This window comes from Artibeus jamaicensis, unplaced genomic scaffold, assembly GCF_021234435.1.
Source record: "Artibeus jamaicensis isolate MK-2021 breed Jamaican fruit bat unplaced genomic scaffold, CSHL_Jam_final scaffold_1964, whole genome shotgun sequence".
NCBI classification, from domain to species: domain Eukaryota; kingdom Metazoa; phylum Chordata; class Mammalia; order Chiroptera; family Phyllostomidae; genus Artibeus; species Artibeus jamaicensis.
In genome coordinates, this window is record NW_026522030.1 from 32,365,845 (window position 1) to 32,388,839 (window position 22,995).

The 22,995-nt window shown below is 43.6% G+C and overlaps 1 protein-coding gene across 3 annotated transcripts in view; it reads right to left on the reverse strand.

The window, feature by feature from the left end:
- PCSK5 (proprotein convertase subtilisin/kexin type 5) overlaps positions 1-22,995 on the reverse strand; it is a 419,085-nt gene that overhangs the window by 16,392 nt on the left and 379,698 nt on the right. For 2 of the 3 annotated variants that reach the window (XM_053656427.1, XM_053656429.1), the window contains 8 exons: positions 21,897-21,977; positions 17,824-17,907; positions 16,198-16,393; positions 10,857-11,074; positions 9,632-9,868; positions 7,834-8,064; positions 3,734-3,911; positions 179-396 (listed from right to left, as the gene is read on the reverse strand). In XM_053656427.1, coding sequence (XP_053512402.1) covers positions 179-396; positions 3,734-3,911; positions 7,834-8,064; positions 9,632-9,868; positions 10,857-11,074; positions 16,198-16,393; positions 17,824-17,907; positions 21,897-21,977 — 1,443 coding nt within the window. The remainder of the gene's footprint in view (positions 1-178; positions 397-3,733; positions 3,912-7,833; positions 8,065-9,631; positions 9,869-10,856; positions 11,075-16,197; positions 16,394-17,823; positions 17,908-21,896; positions 21,978-22,995) is intronic. The other variant, XM_053656428.1, reaches the window with a different exon arrangement.

Consider the following 22,995-nt stretch of genomic DNA (forward strand, 5'->3'; position numbering starts at 1 on the left):
AGAGGGCAGCTGCAGACGCACAGAGAACACGGAGGGTGCTGATGTGGGAGAGGATTGGTTATGAAGTTGGCGAGCAAGAGGAACCACTAAGGGTGGTGGAAAGAAAGAGGGGGCGAAGCAGGAAGGAAAACTTTGTACCTTTCCATTCACACATGCAAAATGATAGGTGCACCCTCACCTTCGCATTCATGGCAGGTCGGATGGCATCTCTTACAGGTCCTTGTCCTTTGATCGGCATAGTAATGCTCTGGGCAGGTGCGATGACACTCTCCCTTGGAGCGGAGCAGAAAGAAAAATGTGTCGCAAGCCAGGCAGTCAGTGGGCCGTGGGCCCCGGCAGGCCTTGCAGCTCTTGTTGCACCTCTCACACCGTCCAGTGGAGTTTTCTGCGTAATATCTGCAACCAAGGAGGGAAGCAAAGACTGAATTCTGAGCTTTGCTCCTAAGTCGTGTGTGGCGGAAAAATCATGGTTAGTCACATGGTTTCATTTATTTATAAGCTGAAAGAATTAAGATTCTTTACTCACAACCATTATTAGTTGGTAATAAATGTATTTCTGAGTGGTTCTTTTAATTTCTCAATTTAAAGATCATCTGGAAATAGCAGGTGACATAAGTGATGTTGATGTTTTTGTAATAACAGATGTAACTTCTATTGAAAAGATTTTTGTAGGCTAACTATAACAGTAATCGCTGTTCATTAGGTTTCTACTATATACCTCATAGTACACTAGGAACTTCATTAACTTAATATTTTTCATTTTATTGAACCTGAAAATGAAACACTACAGTGTGGCAGTTAGGAGCTTGCCCTTTGAAACTAGGTTCCATGGGGTCGAAGCCCAGCCATATGACTAATGAGCTGTGTGAGCTCGGACAAGTTGCGCATCCTTTCTGGGTCTCAGATCTGTAACACGGGGTAATGTACAGTAAGGACCTAAAGTTAAACAAGTTATTACTGAGAAACTTGTTAGAACTGTGCCCAACATTATGAGTAATTAATATATATTAGTGATAATTATGAATTGTATGATTAATCCTCACAGCAAACCTTACGACATTTGTATTTGACATATGTAAAACCTGAGGCTCAGAGAATTTAGGCAGTTTGCTTAAGGTGAGACTACTAGTGAAGTGGGACATACGATTTGAACTTATCTGTTAGGTGCTACTGTAACAAAGCAGTGTATGATCTGAAGGTAAATTTAAAAATTCACATAAGATAGGAGAGAGAGCAGGAATCATTGTCAAAGATGAATTCAAGAGGGCCATCTGAGCCGTCTTGGCATCTCTGGACCTCTGCACCCCGAAGTTACCCTAGAAACCCGAAGGTTCAACCCTCGGTTTCTCTGGTGTAAAACTATTGGGTCCAGTACTCTTTTTTTTTTTTTTTAAGGATTATTTTGGTTGTACTAACTTGTTGAAAACTATTCCATGGCTATATAATGCTGAGCCTGTCTCCACCCAACCACCTGTCATCTGAGTGAGTACACCTGTACCTCAGTGGCGGGGCTTGTGGCAAATGAAGCCTTGTTCCCCCTTCTGCATTAGGTGAAGAACAATTACAATCAATCACTCAGTGAAATTCTGAGGTATTTGAGAGACAAAAGAAAGCACCAACCACGAACTGAAGAGTCGATAAAGAACATATAAGATTTCAAAGAGAAAGCAACAGGGAAGAGTGAAAAGCCATACAGAATGGAGGGAATATGCAGGGTTGAAGTCAGAAGATCTCATTTTTGGTTTTAACTTCACCATGTATAAGTAGCTATGTGACTTTGACTAAGTCATTTGACCTCTCTCAGCTTTGCTTTCCTCATCTGTGAAGTGGAGAGAATAATCTCAACCTCCAGCTAGGATAGCTGGGATATCCAGCTAGGATAACCTCCTAATAGGATAGCTGTAGAATCAAATCATGAAGTAAAGATACATAGTGAGTGGAAATACTATGTAAACTGTAAAGCAGCCTACAAACATTCTTACTAATGTTATGAAGACAAAAAGAATCAGTAGGACCCTATGGGTAGAAAGCTTATCAATACCAAGCAGGTTTTAAAAGTTATCAAAGGGTAATGGTATGATGGACAAAGACTTAACTTGGGGTGCGGAACATGCTGTGTATTGTACTGATGGTGTGTTGTGGAATTGGGGACGTGAAACCCGTGTAATTTTGTTAACCAGAGTCACCTCCAATATAGTCAACCGAAAAAAGGGTAGTGCTGAAAGAAAGGACGTGGAGATTTTACCGGATCAGATTAAAAGAAGAGTCCAGTGCCACTGCTTACTTTGATGACTCTTTTACATAAGGTGACTGTGAATTTCTTGAGCCTGATCTTGTGCATAAGCACAAACAGTAACTGGGGCCTTTAAGATCCTGCTCTGAGGTCAAACACTAAAATAATTGTGTGAGTTGGGACTGGGTGCAGACAATTATAAACCAGCCTCTCCAAGGCAAAGAGATTTAACATGTGAAGTTTATGCAATGCATGTGGATCATTGCTTTTACAAGAGGAACAGTTTCAGTCAAATATCTCCACTTATACCTTATTAACACCCTATTTATTCTCCATTAAAAAGATTTATGGCAATCCATGCCTGTCTTCCCAGTGGGCAAATTCACATACAATGGAAAAATTGACTTCTTAATTCCATTGTCTGCAATCTATTAAGATCACAGGATTATACTCCCTTCCTTGTACATAAGAATATTGAATGACTTGATTTGAGGAAGATGACTTACTCATTTTACTCATACAAGGAGTTCCTCATTAAGCATGTGTTCAATGAATGAGCAAATGAGTGAGGTAAATCAAAATACAAGGCAGTTACAGTACCAAAATGAGTCATGCAAGCAGTGATTGCTGTAGAACTAAAGAGATGCTCCAGTTTGGGCAAAAGCATGTGTGGAAAGTTTAAGGTTACAGCTTTTCAGTTTGGGTCTGGAAACTCTCAGTGCTCTAGGTTACTTATTGGGAAGGAAGAGTTAGCAAAAGGCCTGTAATCAATCTGTCTTTTTACTGGAGATGCCTAGGGGTATAAAAAGGATGACCCAGTCAAATCATCTTCCAAATATGCTTGTCAGCAGACTTTCTGATAAATATGCTAATAGTTTTTCCTGGCAGAAAAATAGTAGAGAGTTCATATTTGTGAAATGCTTTTAGAAGGATACACCTGTGTGTTCAGGTTGCCTATGATAACTAAACCTTAATTTGTGAGTTTAAAGGGGGCATGGCAGGTTAGAGAATTAGTGGAGAGTTAAATGGAGATATTTAACTGAAATTATTTCTTTTGTGAAAGCAGTGCTACACATACATTGCTTAGACTTCACATATTACATGTGATCCAAACAAATCTGAATGCAGAAGATAAAGAACCTATATTCATGGCCTTGGATTTCTCTAAAGGAAGAATGCTTCACTTGTGATTGCTTGTAACCTTTGAATTTTCGTGACGTTTGGCCCATGAGTCTGATTTGGCAATCTGACCTTTTGTGTTCTCTCATCAAGTTGGCCTCTCCTGTTTACTTTTTCCATTACTCTGAACTGGCAGCAATCCTTTAGAGACTATTAGACCTGGGTGGACTCTCATCCTTGTCCCTTCCTGGCAGTGAGACTTCAATTCAGCTCTGTAAGTGTTCTGAGAGTAGCTGCCTCATCTGCAGAATGGGTTTGCTAATAGTGAGATCTGGAGTGGTTATGGGATCAAGTGAGGGAAAAGTGTGTTGAACAACTTACCCTTCCCTGCACTGGGGCAGGCACTCCTTTCCCACCTGGAACCAGCCTGGTCGGCAGGAGAGGCACTGCATGCTGTGTCTCCCTTCGCATGTCCTGCAAGAGCTGTGGCAGGGGGCACACTGGTGGCTGTCCTCATCAGTATAGTAGCCCTCGGGGCAGTCCTGCACACAAGTTGTGTCTGCCAAGGAAGGAAGAGTCTGTCTTGGTATCAAGTGTGACACAAGTCTCCCAAACCTCCTCTGTATGCTCCCCACTCTCTACCATGGGGGGAAGGGGGGTGCAGGAGGGATGAGACAGTGTCCTGTGGGCTGATGGATATCCTTGGGAGCTAAGATGACTAAGAAATACTATCAACCATAAGGCCTTTAGAAGGTGAGAGAAGACAGAAGTCAGAGCGGACTGGCCGTGTTGGGCAGAACAGAAACCAGTCTGTCCAAATGAGCCAGAGGATGTATGGGGCCTCCCAGGAGAGAGAGACATTTAAGGCAGGGGCTGAGTCAAGGCTTCACTGAAGAACGTGCAATGACACCTTCCCACAATTTCAACTTCCTACATGGTCTTGAATGTATTTCCTTTGATACTTATCAGATTTTACACTCAGTTCTGCTGTGCTGCCTGCACACTGTGGCTCTTGACATTTAAGTGAATTTAAGATGAAATAAAGTTAAAACTTTAGTTCCTCAGTTGCGTGAACCCAGATATAAAGCATTTCTATCAGGACAGACTCTATTTTGTCCATGCATTTAATAATTCAAATCTTAAATTTTCTGGCCCTGGCTGGTGTGGCTCAGTGGATGGAGTGCTGGCCTGCGAATCAAAGGGTCACTGGTTCAGTTCCCAGTCAGGGCACTTGCCTGGGTTGCAGCCAGGTCCCCAGTGAGGGGATGTGCGAGAGGCAACCACTCACTGATGTTTCTCTCCCTCTCTTTTTCCCTCCCTTCTCAACTGTGTAAAAACGAATAACTAAATCTTTAAATCCTCTGCTCTGTACAGAGAGTGCATTGGAGTTGAACTGTTAGCCCCACACCAGTGCTGTCCTTCCTCCACAAACGCTAGTGGAGCCACTGATTCTTATCTTCTTCCTTAACAACATTTAGGGGTGGAAATTGAGGGTGATTCAGTTAGAAAGCAAAAAAATGGAAATTTGCTGGCTTTGCAGTTTAGCGTGCAGCTCTCAGAGGCAACTTCTTCCAGCTCAGCTGGGCCTCACTGGATGGAAGTCAGGCTCCCCTGTGTTTTCAGTGGTTGCCACTGGTCAAGTCTAGACCAGACCATGGGCCAGTTGTTTCTATAACTTCAGTCAGCAGAAAGCAGAGGCACTAGTGGGAAAGCTAGATCCTATTAGAGCTGCAGTGGACTCAAATTCTGTACTGGGAGACTCTGTGAGCTGCTTGAAAGCAGGGCCATGTCGTTCTTTTCCAGCACCTAGACAGGGCCAGGTCCCCATTCAGTGTTTGTTTGGTGGCTATTTTGTTAAAGACGGGTGTTGACAATGGTTTGTTGTCCAGCTGATGTATCTGGTTAACTAGGGGGAATCCTTAACCCCTTAAAGATGAAACACCTCTGTATTATTTTCTGTTGCTGTTGTAGTATTTCTATATTACCAGAAACTTAACGACTCAAAACAGTACAGCAGTATTATCTTACAGTTCCGGGGGTCATATTTCTCAAGTGAGTCCAGAGGGCTACGTTCCTTCTGGAGACGCTCTCCAGAGGCTCTGGGGAGAATCTGTTTCTTCGCCCTTTTCAGTGTCTAGAGGCCACCTGCACTCCTCGGCTTACGGCTCCTTCCTCCGTCTTCATAGTCATAACATAGCATCTTCTCTCTCTCTGTCTCTGTCTCTCTGTTCTTCTGCTCTGACATCACATAGCCTTGAACTACTAACTGACAATGCTGCCCCCTCTTATACGGACCCTTGTGATAACCCAGATAATCCTCCCAAATCAACACTATTAGTGCAATCACATCTGCAAAATCATTTTTGCCATGTTACGTAACATATCCCCAGGATCTTGGGATTAGGATGTGTACATTTTTAAGGGTGTTTAGCATTCAATCTCCCACAGCTTTTGGAGGAATTACCCAGTTCATGCCTAGCCTGACCCTTGAAAGGGCAGTGCTGAGGGATGGGGCGGGAGAATATGAGAAAGCCAGGCCTGAGCACGTCCTGTACCCAGCCCTTGGGGGACTGTGTGCAGGGTTACACAGTGTGTTCTGTATTACACCCGAGCACTGAAGTCTCAGTTCTATCCTGATGTGTATCCCTAGTTTAAGAGAAGACCACCTTGTACTGGTAAGACGCATTCTTGTCTGCATGAGGGCGCCCAGGGTGATCACTGGTAGCACTCTAAGTTGAGGATAATTAGAAAAGATGGTCTTGGTGGTTGGTATGATACAAAGATTTGGCATGTTTTTTAAAGAAAAGATTTTATTTATTTTCAGAGAGAGGGGAAGGGAAGGAGAGAAACATTAATGTGTGAAAGAAACATCATTTAGTTGCCTGTCACATGGACCCAAAGAAAAACCTGGCCCTGACAGGCAATCAGACCAGTGACCTCTTAGTTCGCAGGCGGGCACTCAATCTGCTGAGCCACGCCAGCCAGGGTGTGGAATGCTCTTATGAAGCAGTAACTTCTGGAAGAAAGTTCACTGGGATTTGTGTACGTGGAGCTAAGGTGGATGGAGAGAGAAGACTAATGTCTTGGAGTGTTTTCTGTTGGAAGGTGATCAGGAATGGTATGAGGATAGCTGCCCCTGTGTCTTAGCCGGGGAACGGTGCCCCGGCTGATGACATCTCAACCAGAAGAGGAGACACTGTCACATTTTTTATGAATATCTTGCTTCTCAGGTCTGCTCTACCAGGTTGGGGAGATGAATTTTAATGCTTTCCAGGTTTTAGCATATTTTTCTCTTTTGTCTCTCTTTTCTATACCCCTCCACTGCTCCTTCTTTCAGTTGAGTACAGTTTTGTTTCATTTTTTTCTTCCATGATTAAGTCTAATCATGGTCTCCTGGGAAACCTGAGGGCATTGCCTCATATCAGCAATAACCTTCATAGGTGACCTGTGGGGGAGGCCAACCCCAGACTGTGACATACTTTGTTCAAGATTTATTAATCAACAGATGCTAAATCAAGGGGAAAAGCTATTTCATTCTCACCTGAGGACTTCTTTTGCCTTGCTTTGAGAGAGAGAGAAAGAGAGAAACATCAGTGTGAGAGAAACATCGATTGGCTGCCTCCTATACATGCCCTGACCAAGGACTGAACCTTCGACCCAGGCATGTGCCTTTACTAGGAATCGACCCTGCAGCCTTTCCGTTGTGGGATGGCACTCCAACCAACTGGCCAGGACGAAGAGAAATTTTGAGGAGGAGCTGAATATCTACATGTTCACAAAGTGTCTCTTCACAGACCGCTTCTTTAATTACAAAGGAAAACAATAGCTACAAAGTGGAGAAATTGCACAGTACCCCGAACAGGTGACCAGAATTAGCATCACCCAAGAGGGTCACGAGAACACCGTGTGCCTTCAGAAGGACCCGGCATCATCCACGCAGTGTTCCTCTGTGGAATGTGGCAGATTAAAAGGCTGAAAAGACGTGGCGCCTAAAGGGGAACTGACACAATTATAATTTGGGTGGTGTATTTGTAAGTATTGTATACATGTTAAATTAGCTGGAGTTGACAGCTAGTCGCTGTGGTTATGTAAGAAAGCATCCCTATTCTTAGGAAATAAATACATACTGAAGTACTTGTAGGAATGCAGCTGTGAGGTATGTAACACATCCTGAGATGGTTCAGAGAAAATGCAGTGTGAGTGACGTATACACACACATGGAGAGGGAGGGAAGGACCACAAGGGAATGGTAAAGCAGATGGCGTGAAAGATGAAAAGGGTGAGGTGGGTAAAGGGCATACGCGTGGTGGTCTTGAACTATCCTTACTCTTCCATTTTTACTGTAGGTTTGAAGCTATTTTAGACACAAAGTAAAAAGTTAAAAAGAAAGGCACAAACATCTACTGGGCTCCAAGCATCATGAAAAGTAGTGTCCCAGATGGAGGGATAGACAAAGCCCACCTCAGAGGAAGGTGACTCACTGAGAAGGAGGCTGGGCCTCGGGCAGGTGTGACATTGGTCCTGGGCGGGGCCCGTGCAGCGGAAGCACTTGGTGTGGCAGGGCTTGCATCCCAGCGCCTCCGCGTCCCAGTACTCGGAGGGGGGGCATTCCTTGTGAGGCACGCAGAGCCCGTGGTTGTTCAGCCTCCAGCCTTCCAGACAGGTGGTACAGGCCCCCGCTGATGAGCAGGCCTGGCAGGACCTGGGGCAATCTGTGGGTGGGCAGGGGCGGCAGGATGTGAGAGTGGGCCCGAGCGCCCTGCTAGGGGATCCGTTCCCCTGGAAAGTCTAGTCACCTGCCTTCCTCATTTCTTCCAGAGATTTCTAGTGCTTTCTGCCAGTGGTGTGGAGCCATGAATTGGGTACAGCTCTTGGGCTCTGGTCAAGCATTCTTATTGCAAAATGGGGAAAAAAATGGCTGTTTTCTGTTCTCTGTCATAATTACAGAGCCCCTTTCTGCAACAACCACCTCAAAATATCAGTAAGGCTCACTATAATTGCTCGCTATAAACTGCAACAAAATGGTAATAAGCGCTTTGGCAGCAGAATGGCCACAGACTGCTTTGTGGCCTTTTCACCAATGTATTGTAATACTTCCTATTCCGTGGTCCTCCAGTGACCTCCCTGAATACCTTGAGCTTATCATTAGCATTGATATATATTATAATTACCTGTTCACAAAAGAGGCCTCTTCAATATTCATTTATGAATACACAGTGCCGAGGAGAGGGTCTGGCATATAACAGGCACTCAGTAAATATTTGTTAGACAAATAAAAGAACGGTTTTTTCCCGCCTTGGGGTTTTAGCTGTTGCTCTTTTCTCTGCCTAGAACTCTCATCTCGCAGCCTTATGTGTGGTTTGCTGCCTCTGGAAGTGGGTCTCGTGCTTGGTTGGGGGCAGCCCTGGGCGCTCAGCCATCGTCTGCCTCATGGGAGACTCGCATCCCGTGACTCTAGTTAACGACACTGTACTGTGCACAGGAAAGTTGCTGAGAGAATTGATCTTAAATATTCTTGCTGAAAAAAGTTATTTCCTAACGCATACGTATAGCAAATCGTCACATCATACACCTTAAAATTATACAATGCTATATGTTCATTACATCTTAATAAAATAGGGGAAAGAGTGAGTTCCTTTTCCCAGAATGCCTCTAGTAATGGCCAATTCATTAAAAATTCTGTTCTCTGAAAACTAATAAGAGGCAAAGAATTTATGTCCAGTTAAAACACAAGAAGGCATACATAATAGCAGCTTCTTTCTTGAACTTGTAGAAATTGAAATGCCAAGTGCAGGATGGACCAGGGGGCTCACGGCAGGAGTTGGGGTGATGCCAAAGGAAGGGGGAGCTCTGGGGAGGCAAACGATGAAGGGAGATGAGAGGCACCCGGAAAATCCTCTATGGCACAGCCCTCCTTATGCTGCTATAAACTTTTGATAGGTTAAAGGTTTAAGAAAAATTTCTCATGTTGGATCACTTTTGAGGACTCATCATCTCCTGTAAATCTTCACATGAGACTCCTCTTCGATCAGCCACTGTTGTGACAAGAGTCAACATCATTCATTGTTGATAAAAGTTATGTAATCAAAACTAATGAATGACTCATTTAATGAAAAAATAAGAGCAGTTCCAAAATAGAAAGGAAAGGGTTGGGGCAACAGTTCTGGGGCTGGAACTGTGCAAACCCCAGGTCAAAATTCATCTTGATGGAAACCCAAGCGTAATCCCATTAGGGCGCCCTGGGACTTGGCGCTCAGTCCTGTTCCCCGGAGTCTTTACCTTTGCAATCCTTAGTCTTTGTTTCATAGTAAGTTCCTGCTGGACACTCGTCCAAACACTGCCCATCATAGAAAACAAAGGATGACTGAGCACAGCTTTCACAGTTGTCAGCTGAGGGGCCATTGCACTCCAGACAGTCTTCGTGGCAGGGAAGGCATCGGCGCGTGTCCGAGTAGAAGTGGGGGGGACAGGACTGATGGCATGTGTCCTTGTACAGGAAGGATTCAGGAATGCACTCTAGGGGTGGGGAAAACAGCAGTTATCCCCACAGAGACAGGAGAAAGGAATTCATCCCTCCCACGGTGACTAGCCCACCTCCCACTGTTTTGGCTCATTTGACCTATGTCTACATTTGCCCCATTCCCACCCAGCCAGGGCACATCCATGCCCCCGAAGCCCTGCCTTTGGATTGGAGATCACATATGGCGGCCCATTTAGATGATGCGGGGTTTACATCCTGAAATGATCTGCCCCTTGGAGGTACAAAAGATGGGAGTGCTGTGGCAGAGCAGTGATGGCTGAGATGCTGGAGGTGTTTCAAAAACCCAGAAAGCCTAACAGATTTTTCAAGCTGTATTGAGCACTGCAGGCTTTATTTAATACAAAAAGCCGGTTGGTTAGGAGCTCTTGGATTAATTAATTTTTCATTTACTGATAGGGTCGACCACTGAAATATACATGGTTAATCAGTATGAAGAATGCATTGTGGGTTTGTGTTTGTTCTCTTATTTTGAAAAAAAAAAACAACACCAAACTTTAGTTTATGCCAAGAGAATTCTTTGGATAGGATAGCACCAATTACATGAGTCTGTCTTATTCCAAAGAGGAAATTAGCCTTTCTTGGGGGATAATTCCAGAGACAAAATTCTTGGGGGATAATTCCAGAGAGAAAACTCTTAGCCAGAATATTATTCTGAGAGTTCACAGTACTGTGCAGCACAGCCGCAGGCTTCACCTGGGACAGCTCTTGGCATTCCCTAAGTGCTCAGTACACGTTTGTGGAAGAAATCACGTCTCATCTGTCTTAACTTGCAGGATCCATAACGGAAAGGCTTTACCTCACCCTCAGCTTCCTCAGTGATGTGCACAGATGTAGATAAACTTCACGTAAAGTAGGGAGACTGGTTTTCCCCAGTTCTGCTTGGACACCCTGCCCTCAGACAGTTGGCCCCCAGCTGGGGTGGCCTGGCAGAGCCACGCTTTCCCCGGGGCTGCTCCCAGGTACCTTTGCATGTTTTCTCATGGATGCACTCCTGGCACATCTCTGGACAAGGCTTGCACACCCCTTCCACCGCCACATGCCTCTCGGAGCAGGTTTTCTGGCATGTTCCTTGGTCCAGGATGAGGCCTTCTTCACAGGAGTGGCAGTTGGTGGCATTTTCTTCACATGTTTTGCAAGGAGAGCTACAGGGTTTACACATGCCATCTTGTGCATAGAAGCCCCTGTGGGGAGAAGAGAGAGCAACTGGGGAAGACTTCCAAGTGAGAAAATGATTCCCACCTGGTGGCAGAGAAGTGCAGACTGAAAACGAAGGACTACTGCTCTGGTTGAACAAAACGGGTCTGTCAGATTTCCCGAGGAAGTGTGGTCAAAAATCAGGTCTGGAAAAATCAAGTAAAAGGGATAGATACCACCCTTGTGAATTTGGTTTGTTTGAAAACAACTTTGGTTAATATGTGTAAATCTTAGTCATCTTCTGATTTCTTCACTTTTATCTCCTAATTTTTATTTCTTTTCTTTTTTGTGTGTTAGAGTAGAAAATGCTCTTTATTCAGTTAATACATTTTACATTTTAAAATAAAAAAAATTAACGAGTTCAAAAAAATTGCTTCAAAAGGCTTGAAAGATTTAATGCCCCATAAAATTGGAAGCACTTTTTCTTTTGCTTTTGGATGTTCTGAGCCAACCTCTGATGGCTTTTTCAAAAACATAAGACATTTGCACATAGCACCCAATATTTGGAGCATATACTGCTATTGGAGTATGTGTTGTGTGATTGACTCCTTCCAGGTGGAATTTGATGTCTGCACACATTGTACCTCTGAATGATTTAACTACCACATCATAGAAATCTCTCACTGGTGTGTGAACATAGTAAATATGAAAACACTCCAACCCTCTCAACTATATTTGGGAGATGAGAGAAGTATAGACAATGCTTTTTTGAAGGGAAGAGCTGGAACTTGCAGAAGTGATAAAACCATAAACCAATTTAAAGACTATGGTCTCCTGAGGTTCTAGGTACCTCTTCCATTTGTTTTCTCTAATTATCCTTCTATTAGTCAGCTATCACCCTAATAGTGCTTTGTAACAAAAGAGCCCAAACTCGTTGCCACTCATATACCTGTAGGCTGAGCTTGCGCTCAAAGAGGCATATGTGACTGAATAGGAAGAACTCAAGCATGCGCTCTGGAGGAAGGAGGCTGGACTCCAAGCTGCACACTGGGTGCAGGTCTTCTTCACCTCCCTTGATCCTCCCTGGCACAGGGGACTTGTAAGACACGTTTTTCTCTTAGCCTTGGCAGAAGTAAATGAGAGCAAGTTCAACAACGCAAACACATTTTAAGCTTCAGCTTCTCTTCTGCTAGTATCCCATTGGCTAAAGCAAGTTGAATAACCCAGCCAAAACTTAGGGGCCAGGGAGTCCATTCTGTCTCTCATGGAGGTTGCTGCAAAGTTACAGGCAGAGGGCATAGATACAGGGAGGAGCTAAGGACTGCAGCACATAATTCAATCTACTGGATCCTCTTTGAATCCTAAAGCCAATAAAGGGCCTATAAAGCATCTTTACTTGATGCTTTAATTAATTCACTCATTCACATCCATTCAATCATTCTTTCATTCACTAATTTATTTTTAAAAATTATTATTTATTTATATTTAGAGGGGAAGGGAAGGAGAGAGGGAGAGAAACATCAATGTACAGTTGCCCGTCATGTGTCCCCCACTGGGACCTGGCCTGCAACCCAGGCATGTGCCCTGACTGGGAATTGAACCACAATCCTTTGATTCACAGGCCTGCATTTGATCCACTGAGCTACACCAGCCAGAGCATTAATTTCTTATATTTGTTTAGTAAATAAACATATCTTGAATGTGTCAGGAAGACATACGGCAGGGGTGAAGAGAAGTCACATTTCTAATGAGGTTTCAAGAAAGAGAGATGAGAGAAGAGCAGTTTAGGTTGAAGAGGGGGAACTAAACAGTGTTCAGATGAAAACTAAGACCTGGCTTCCTTACACATCGTGGCCCATGATGGCGAACACGGAGAGAACAAAGACACTGCTACTTTGTTCAAGCAAGTCAATCTCTTAAAAAGGAGTCTGACAAGACAGTGGCTAGAAATGTATTATATGCTCACAAGAGTTTGATTGAATGTGAGAAATTTGAAATTAAGAGAATTTAGTGCAGTCTCAAACATACACATCTTGTACCGAAGGAGAATGTGGTGGATTCCTTGTTTCTGTGTGTGTAGTGAAGAACTTGGCCTCACCCAAAGAGAGATCTAGCCTGTCATCCTAGCTGACGTCTAAACTCTCGGAATTTCCCACATGGTAAGATGTCCCTGTCATTCATTATTGGCCCCTCCAGCCACATCTGAGAGTTGATGCTAATAAAATGAGCCGGGGTGAGGCTGGCCACACCCTCTAGATTTAGGGTGAGGAGTGACCTAGCTAGAAGGATCAACCTATGTTTAGGGGTTGGGGACTTGGGGCCATGTGATACCTATCACCTGACCTCTGGGGAATTTTTACTGCGGGGCCTGACCAAGGCCTTTCAAGAATAGTTTCTGCACACTGACAAGCACTGCAGAATTTGAAAAGATGCAACACAAAGAAACCTTCAGATTTTTCTCATAAGGGTGTCAGTGGAAGTTGGATGATATGCTAAAAACGAGGGAATGGATTCAAGCAAAAAAGAAAAAAAAACCTCATTGAAAATTACCACTAATTCAAAAAATACACAACTCTCAGGAGCTTGGCAGGAGGCAGGCGGACGCCAGTGTGAGAGGTGCCTTTCAGGGAGCCACTCGGCCCAGAGCACCTTCCCCATGCAGACAGACCTGCCCAGGAATCTGCCCCTTGCCTTCTCCCTGTATGCACAAAATTTATCTGTAAATGCTTTATTTCACCGTTATTTTTATTGAAGAAGACAGATGTTTCTTTCTAGAAGAAACGGCCACCTGTATTAAATTGCTACCTTCGAAGTAGTTTATGTTGAAGTCTTTTGGCTCAGATACATAGATGGAGTGCAAAAGCTGTGTGGTTCTGGAGCTTCGCCTGTATTTTAGGCACTGAGACGGTGACAGCACTTAAAGGAAGACTGATCTTCTTCTACCAGCGCTTCCCATCTGTTCACGTTTGGTGAGCAGGAGTACACCTTAGGTTTTGCAGTGTTTCTTAAACAATCACCATCATGATATATGTCACTACTTACACTTTTTTCTTTCATGAATACATACAGTATTTGAAAAAGCTGTGGCCACTAGTGCTGACTTATAAATAATTCTGAATACCTGAATGCTCGTTCATCACAGGCTGTGTTCCCGTTATGCATCTTATTGCTGTTTTAGGTTGGATTGCACCCAAAGGGGGCGTTGCTCAGAAACAGTAACGTCTTGAAAATACTATGCTGTAGAAAAGACCGGTCACAAAAGATCATGTTTTGAAGCATTCTGTTTGTAGGAAATGTTGAAGAATAGGCAAACTTACAGAGACAGAAAGTAAATTCGTGATTGCTTAGGGCTGGGGGAGATTGGGAGTATCTGCTAAAAGGGGTACAGAGTTTTCTTTTTCGGGATGATGGACATATCTTAAAATCAGTTGTGGTGATGACCACACAATTGTATAAATATGCTAAACACCATTGCATTGCATACATTGTTTGGTGAGTTGTGTGGCATGTGAATTATATCTCAACAAGGCCATTATTGAAAAGAAAGGAACCCCAGTTGGATGAGGAAGTGGCATTGGGCAATGGTGGAACATGGGCTGCGGAGGTTTGGGTCTGAATCCCGACCACATTGTGTATTAGCCGCGTGGTATTGGTCATGCTTACCCCTCCCTTTCTCTGCAAAGTGGGGGGCAGGGAGAAGAACAGTATCTGGGTGAGAAGGTTCGTGTGAGGATTGCTGGATCCCACACTGCAGTGCTTTGCGCAGGGCTGAGACATCACAGACACTGGACAAGGGGATGATTTTGGATGGTCCTTCTTCCCTTGGAATCTCCTAGCCTTTTGTGTGTTTAGGCTGTGAGACGTACGGCAGTAATTGAGTTAAACTTCCCCTACTGGCTTGTAGGCCTTTTGCAGGCTCATACTTCCTCCGTGTGATCTTAATGTGGCTTTCAGAATTGATTCCTGCACACCTCGTGGCCACCTAATATGTATCTGTACTATTGACTTGAGTACAATTGGCTTCTACACTAGAGTGGAAGCTTCTTGAGGGTAAGTATCCTGAATTGTATTTGAACCTACAGGGTCTGTCTCAGTAGTGGATGGGTACAAATAGGTCATTAGGAAATAGGTGCTGTTTTCAATCAGGAGGCAAATGAAATTTCTAATTCCTTAAAATAGTTTCTGTTGGCTGCTTCCCCAGACTCGTTTCTCATCTCCCGCTGCAGTTGTCTCTGTGTCTCTGTGCTCAGTGTTCCGATTTTACTTGGGTTTTCTGGGATGAATCCTGTTCATCCGATCCTTTTATTTCTATTCTTCCTGCCAGTGAGGTAAGGTAAACATAATGCATCCTGGCTAACGAGATGTGAAGAGAGGTCTGAGGAAGTTTGTTCCCCCTGAAAAAAGAGAAACTAGGAGCACCAAGTCCTCTTCTGTGTCTGGTGGTTGCGGTGTGGGGTGGCGGCGTGTCAAGACGGGGCAGACCATGTGGCTCAGGGGAGGACAGGCTAAGGAAGATGCAAGAGCAAAGTGGAAAGATTGTGCGCTTTTAGTAAGGTGTTGGCCACTGAATAACCAATATGGGATCTCTAAACGTGTTGTTATGTGAGATAATAAACCCTGTTTTGTCTCAGTCATTCTACTTGGCATTTTTGTTGCTTGATACTGAGAGTTTCCTGATGTACTTTCTCATTTGCTGTTCCCTCTCCCCTTTTATGTAAATCCTGGAAGTGGGAACATCGACAGAAAGGAAAGGAATTATAAACCAGGGGACTTAGGAACCCGTGAAGAATCAATAAATAATTAACCAGGTCTTTTCTTTATCATCTTTGATTCACACGTCACCTACTTTAAATGGAAGAGGTTCCTGTGTTCCACAGCCTTACTTTTGTGATGGAAAAAATGACAACTCCGTGATCATAAAGAGAAGGTGTGAAAAACCCACTTTACAAAAGTGAAAACACACATATAATCATCACAAGAGAGAAGCGTACATCTGGCATGAAGTGTTGGCTCCTGGGGCCGACAGTGATGCTTAGCAGTCAAGAAGGGACATCTGTGCAGGCATTGTAACCAGGGAGGAGAAGAGCTCTTGGGCGAATAGGAAGAGATGGTGCCCACATTACTGCAGGAGAATGAACACCAGCAAGGAGAGAAAGGAAAGGAAACTTACGTCGGGCAGCTGGAGTGGCACCTGCCCTGGTGGAGGAAGAGAGGGTATTCCACCTGCGTCCGGCACTGGTCGCAGAGATCGGCTCCAGAGCAAGAGGCACAGTCCTCCGTGCAGTTCTCGCAGCTGCCACTGCTCGCTGAGGGCCAGGTGCCTTGGGGGCAGGTGGGGATGCAGGCCTGAGCCCACAGGTATGTGCCTAGAAACCCAAGAAAGAAGGCGGATCAGGCGGTCATCCCGTGTCTGCTCTGACAGCACACCCATCCGTGCAGAGAACTGGCGCTCGCAGAACTGCTCTAGAGCCCCCAGTGTTTCACGGCTAACAAAATACATAGTAATGGTGCTAAGCCTGGCAGGACGAGTCCAGTCTCTGGAATGGAAATGGACAGCAGGAGGCCCTTGCCCTGTTTCTTTTACTTTCCTACTGATATTGGTGCGGGTTCCTTGGGGGCTTCCCTTTGCCTAGTTGATCAGTCTATTAACACCTTCACCTGTCTTCCTGGTGCGAGGCAGTTTATACACGCACAGCGTGGTGGGGTCTGTTCAGCTTCCCAAAGTCTATCCTGTTAGGGCCTAACATAGTGGCAACTCTTCCACTCAACAGGCGGTCCATCTATCAATCTATCTATTACTGATTGATTGATTGATTGATTTGAGAGAGAGAGGGAAGAAAGGGCAGGGGGAGAGAAACACTGATCTGTTGTTCCACTTATTTATGTATTCAATGGTTGATTCTTGTACGTGCCCTGACCGGGATTGCACTCGAAAAGTTGGCTTATCAGGATGATGCTCAGATATCTGAGATACCTGGCCAAGGCAGTCCATCTGTTGTTTTTTTTTTTTATTAAAAAAATATTAGCACCATTATTAAAGAAAACCATTTAAAAATCACTGTCAACTCCAAAATTCCAAAACAGCTCCTTCAGTTTTTGTATGTAAACTGTTCTGTTTTGTAGGAGTAGAATCACAGCACAGCTGTCACTGTAGAGTCTGTTGTTTTATCGTCCTGTCTCACTGTTAACCGTTGCCCACTCCAACAGAATGATCACGTTAGTGGGAGCATACCATTCTTAATTCCCAATGTTAATTAATGCATGATGTGAATAAAATAGCTCCCTAGTTCAGGGAAGTTGTTATTTCTGAAGTATTGTTTTTACCCATGACAAAGCAGTTAATTTGAGATGACAGGCACTGCTCCTGTACCTTCGTTCCTCTAAATTCAGCACCAGCAATGAAAAAAGAAAGGACAGGGAGACTATTTTTCCTGACCTAGACCCTCTACGTTCAGTTCTCTCGTTTCAGCTAATGCACTCCAAAGGAGCAGGGGAACCTCTCGAAATGTCAGGTACCCAGACCCCCTAACAGATTCTGCGGCCAAAGCAATTGCTAACTTCATCACGCTTTTGGGTGAGAAACATTTCTTTTTTTTTTGTTTGGTCATGTGGAAGCCAGTTTTTTTTTATAGGTTGGTATTCGGGCTGCTGTACTGCTCCAGAGTAGCCTCCGTGATAGAAACCTGTGATGGGGCTCGATCCAGTCTTGCCCAGCCCTTACTTAAAGATGCTCATATACATAGGTTACAGTGAATTGGCTTGGCCACCGCCACCTCCAGCCACACTCCCCACCAACCTTTTGGACAGGAAGTGCACAGGGTTGCAGATCCATTGCAGGTTTTGCAAGAAGAATGACAAGGTGGTTGTTCCCTCAACGTGTCTGTGTAGGGAAAGGAACAGAAGTCAGTCTCCTTGAGCAGGTCCCTGGTACTCCAGTGCCGGACCAGATCACCTGGGCAATCTCGTCTCCTTTGCTGCCCCAAATAGAGTCCCTTCAACTTTGCATCAGCTAAAATTTAGCACCAGGCCGCAGCCTACCATGTGGACTTCAACGACTTCACTGACAAGTGATTTTCAAGATTTTCTTTGCAAACTTCCAGAGACAGGATAGCCTCCAGTACTAAGGGGATATTGAACAGACAAGTTTCCTTTTTTCACATATTAAAACTGTGTGTGGGGGGGTATTTTTGTGCTTGTGTTTATGAATATGTGAGCAAGTTTTTGAGTCAAAGATAATCACTTATTTCCCCATGATTCTTAGGTGGCCAGTTTTCTTTACTCCAAGGTGATATCTGAGAATTCCTTGTATTTTTGATGAAAAACTTTTTTTTTGGTTCTTTGGAACAAGATTTCTTAATTGGTCAATGTTTGGGTCTCTGTGCTCTTCAGAGTAGTCATGCTGGAATGCAACCTAGATTCATCTCACCTTAAATTTGTCCCAGATTGTTAAATATCATCCGGCTGGTCCGGGGATGAGCAGGCCAACCTGGGAAACATCGGAGCCGTTTCCCCCTCTTTCCCTCCAAGAGCACTGCATGGGCAGGCTCTCCGAGGAAGTCAGCGACTCCACCGGAAGTTTCAAAGACATACTTAGTAGCCTCGGTGACATCACTCAAACAATACACACCGGAGAGTGACTGGATTTTGGGGGAAATTTCCCCTGACACGGGATAATAAAAGCAGTTCTAGCTCCAACTGTGTGATAGGAATGACCCTGACCCCCAGTCAGCTGTAATGTTGGCATCGCCGTTCCCTTTTTCTGCTTCCTTCCTCCCTTCCTTCCTTCCTTCCTCCCTTCCTTCCTTCCTTCCTTCCTCCCTTCCTTCCTTCCTCCCTTCCTCCCTTCCTTCCTTCCTTCCTTCCTTCCTTCCTTCCTTCCTTCCTTCCTTCCTTCCTTCCTTCCTCCCTCTCCCTTGCTTTGCAGTTCCTTTCTTCTCTTTCTGAGAGTCAGTCTGGCAGAGCTGGCTCTCCAGTCACACCAGCCTTCAGATCCCAGCTGTGCTGCTTAGGTAGGGTAACCATGGATACAGTGATTAAAGTCTCAGAGTCCTGCTTTTCCGTGTCTCTAAAATGAGAGAAAGCGATTCTCCCCTGACAGGACCGTTGTGAAGACTAAGTGGGATAATGTGCGTGCAGTGTGCACACAGGTTAGTAAATGGTGGTGCCTTCTGCCTCCTCTCACTCCTCCTGATTTCGTCTCCTTCCACCACATTTCTGAGGCTTTTGTTTTATTTCCCTCTCTCTTTCTTCTGTTCTATACCTGGAGTGGCACGAGGAGGCACAGCTTGGTTTCCATGATGGCGCTCATGGTTAACTAGCTGGAACCTTGCTACAAAGAAAACTAGATTCAAAGGTAGGTGGGTGGGTATGGGCATAGATATAGGGATATACGTGTCTGTCCATCCCGCCATGCTGAGTGGCATAGTTTGGACAGAAAAATTTGCCTTGGTTTTCTAGTAGACGGATTGACTGACTGATATACTCTCCCTGCGGGGCCCCATTAAGGGCTCGGTTAGACCTGTGCAGAGCAATGCTAGTAACGGGATTTTCATGAAAGTGACCCATAAACATTAAAATCTTTCCCTGAAGGTCCTTTTAACCTGACAAATCACTTAACACAAAAAACAGGGCAGCAGAGAGATGAGCAACAATTCCGTTGCTACCATATGTTGTCACTAATCAACAGAGAAATGCAAATCAAAACCACAGTGAGATATCACTCCTCCCCTGTTAGAATGACTGTTAGCAAAAAGACACGAGGCGTGTGCGGGTTAGGGATGTAGAAAAAGGGAACATCCCATGGACTGTCGGTGGGATTGTAAACTGGTCCAGCCACTATAGAAAACAGTATGAATCTTTCTTAAAAAATTAAAAATAGAACTGCCACATGACCCAGCAATCCCACTTCCGGGTAAATAACAGAAGGAAATGAAATCACTGTCTGAGAGAGGTCTGCACGCAGCGTTCACTGAAGCATTACCTAAAGCAGCCAAGACGTGGGCACAGCCCAGGTGTCCGTCGGTGGGCGAACGGATGAAGGGGATGTGGTGCGTACGGGGTACAGTTGTGAGTGCACAAAACGCAGAGTTCATTCTCGTATTGTCATTGATGATTATTTTCCATACGAACAACTGTAAACCAACTTCGCCCTACCCTGTGTATGCAATGGGGTAACGTTCCGCCATAAAAAGAAGGAAATCCTGCCATTTGTAACAACATGGATGAAACTTAGGGCATTATGCTGAGAGAAATATAGAGAAAAACAAATACTGTGTGATCTCACTTCTATGTAGAATCTTCAAAACCCAAACTCAGAAACAGAGTGGTTGCCAGGGCCTGGGTTGGGGGTGGGGGTGGAGGGAATGGATGCAGGTCAAAGGTTACAAACTTCAGTTTTAAGACGAGTACGTTCTTGGAAGGCAAGGTACAGCACAGTGACTAAGTTAAACATACTGTACTTTGTAATTGAAAGTTGCTAAGAGAGTAGATCTGAAACGTTCTCATCACCAAGAAGCTAACCATGGAGGTGATGGACGTGTTAACTCATCCTACTGTGGGGACCATTTGCAGTGTGTGCACACAGATCGTCACGCTACACAAATCGGAACTGCCTGTGTTGTATGTCAGTTATGTCTCAGTGAAGCTGGGAAGAGAGATGCTCACTTAATGGCTGAGAGCAATTATTAAAACATAATAAAATATTATTTGTCAGACATTGAGAAATTGAAAATCTTCAATTTATGTCCCAGCCATCGGCTGATTTACTTTTATCATTTTTATGCTAAAACATTATAGTAACACAGATATGAGGTTTTAATTAATTTTTTCATGTTTGTGTAAAATGTCATGTATGTATCTACACATACACATATATTTGCAATTACACATTTCACATTCTGGCAATTCGATATTTTACTGGGGTACACTTAGTATAAAATTCTGTAATGTTCTCATGCTTCCACTAGAGGGCACTCTACACACACAGTTAACAGCCATTAAGCATGGGCAATGGATAGTCATTCCTACCCAGGGCTCTTCATGGTAAAATATTAGTGACTTAATCTCAACAAGTAAATTTTAACTTTGGTCATAGTTTCTCTTTTTTTTCCTGATCCAGAAATTATAGACTTTATAGGACCTCAAAAACAAAAATCACCTTGACCAAGAAAATATAGTGTTCATTCTTTAAAAATATTATAGCTCAACTACATAAACAGGGGTTCTTGGTGTTTTATTGCATTAAATGAGCAATAGTCACATGGCTCAAAATGTACAAAAAGTATATATCATGAAGCCTCTCTCAGAATTCCTTCTCTATTCTTTTTATACAAACTGCATCTGTTCACACAGTTTGTCACATTACCTGTTTGTTTTTTTTTTTTTGTAACTCCATATATTTAGAAAACACTCTTTCCCAGTACATAAAAAAAACTCACCATTCTTGTTTATGGCTCCACAGTATTCCACTGCATGGATGTACCATACTTCATTTTTCTGGTCTTTTATTGTAACCAGTTAGTTTTTTCCCAGTCTTTGCTATATCAAATAATGCTGCAGTGACTAAGGATGTAAACAGTGCTTTTCCAGCCTATTAAAGGGCTGCAAGGACCGAGGTTTTCTTGGGAGCCTCCCTTTCCCAGGCATAAGCACTTAGCACATCGGGAGTGTCTTTAATGCTCTAGAAGACTCCTTGCAGAACTCTGCTGCATCTTTCCCTGATGTGCACCACTCATGCTCTGTGCTGTGGTCTCTCCTTTCGTGATCTCCTCATCCCTCTTGCTCCTGGCCACCCAGGTTCCTGGGTTGGTTTCGAATCACAGAGACTCCTGATTCATTGTGATCGCCTTCTCCTCCCTATTTCCCTGTTACCTCTTTTGATTTGAAACTTCCACCTTCGTCGCTCCTGCAGCAGGCTCTTCACCAAAGATGGGCTTGAAGTGAGCACAGGTTCTTTTTTATTAAAAAAAATAAAGTGTTTTATTTTTTTAGTGCAAAAAGATAAAGAAGATAAACTTTGCCTATCATCTTACCACCCAGAAATGTCTGCTGCATAGGCTTTGGCCCATAGTCTATGTGTGAGTGTGATTATACCTGTGTACACCTGTGTCGTCATTTACATCTTCTGCATACAGAACACTGACCCTACATTTTGCATTAAAATTATAAATCTTATAGATATTTTCTCTTGCTATCAAAATTCCATATAAACATTAATTTTAATGGCTTGTGAATTTGTTTTCATGAACCATAATTCATTTATTTTTTCTTTTAAATGGAAAATGTAAGGTCAGTGTCATTAGTACTGACCCTACATTTTGCATTTAATATTGTAAATCTTACAGGCATTTTATCTTGCTATTAAAATTCTTTACAAACACCCTTTGCTGGTGTGGTGAGTGCCAGTTTCTGAATCAAGGGGTTGCCGGTTCAATTCCCAGTTAGGGTCCATGCCTGGGTTGCGGGCCAGGTCCCCAGGAGGGGGTGAGTGAGAGGCAACCGCACATTGATGTTTCTCTCCCTTTTTCTCTTTTCCTTCCTCTCTCTCTAAAAATAAATAAATAAAATCTTTAAAAATTTCTTTAAAACATCATTTTAATGGTTTGTGTATTTATTTCCATGAACTATAATTCACTTAATATTTGTTATATTTGGATTGGCCAACAAGTTCATTTGTTTTTTTTCTGTAATGTGGCTCTAATAGCACTTAGTTATCTTTAACTGCATTCGAAAAAAATTCTGTTAGATTGTATTGTGACAGCTGTCACATCAGCATGCATTTTTTAAAAGAAATCAAAATTGGTGAATTTTTGTGTAGCCATTTTAATGTTGAAGATGGAAGAAGATGAACAACATTTTCGGCATATTATGTTTTATTATTTCGAGAAAGATAAAAACACAACTGAAGCACAAAAAAAGATTTGTGCAATATATGGAGAAGGTGCTGTGGTGATTGAACGTGTCAAAAGTG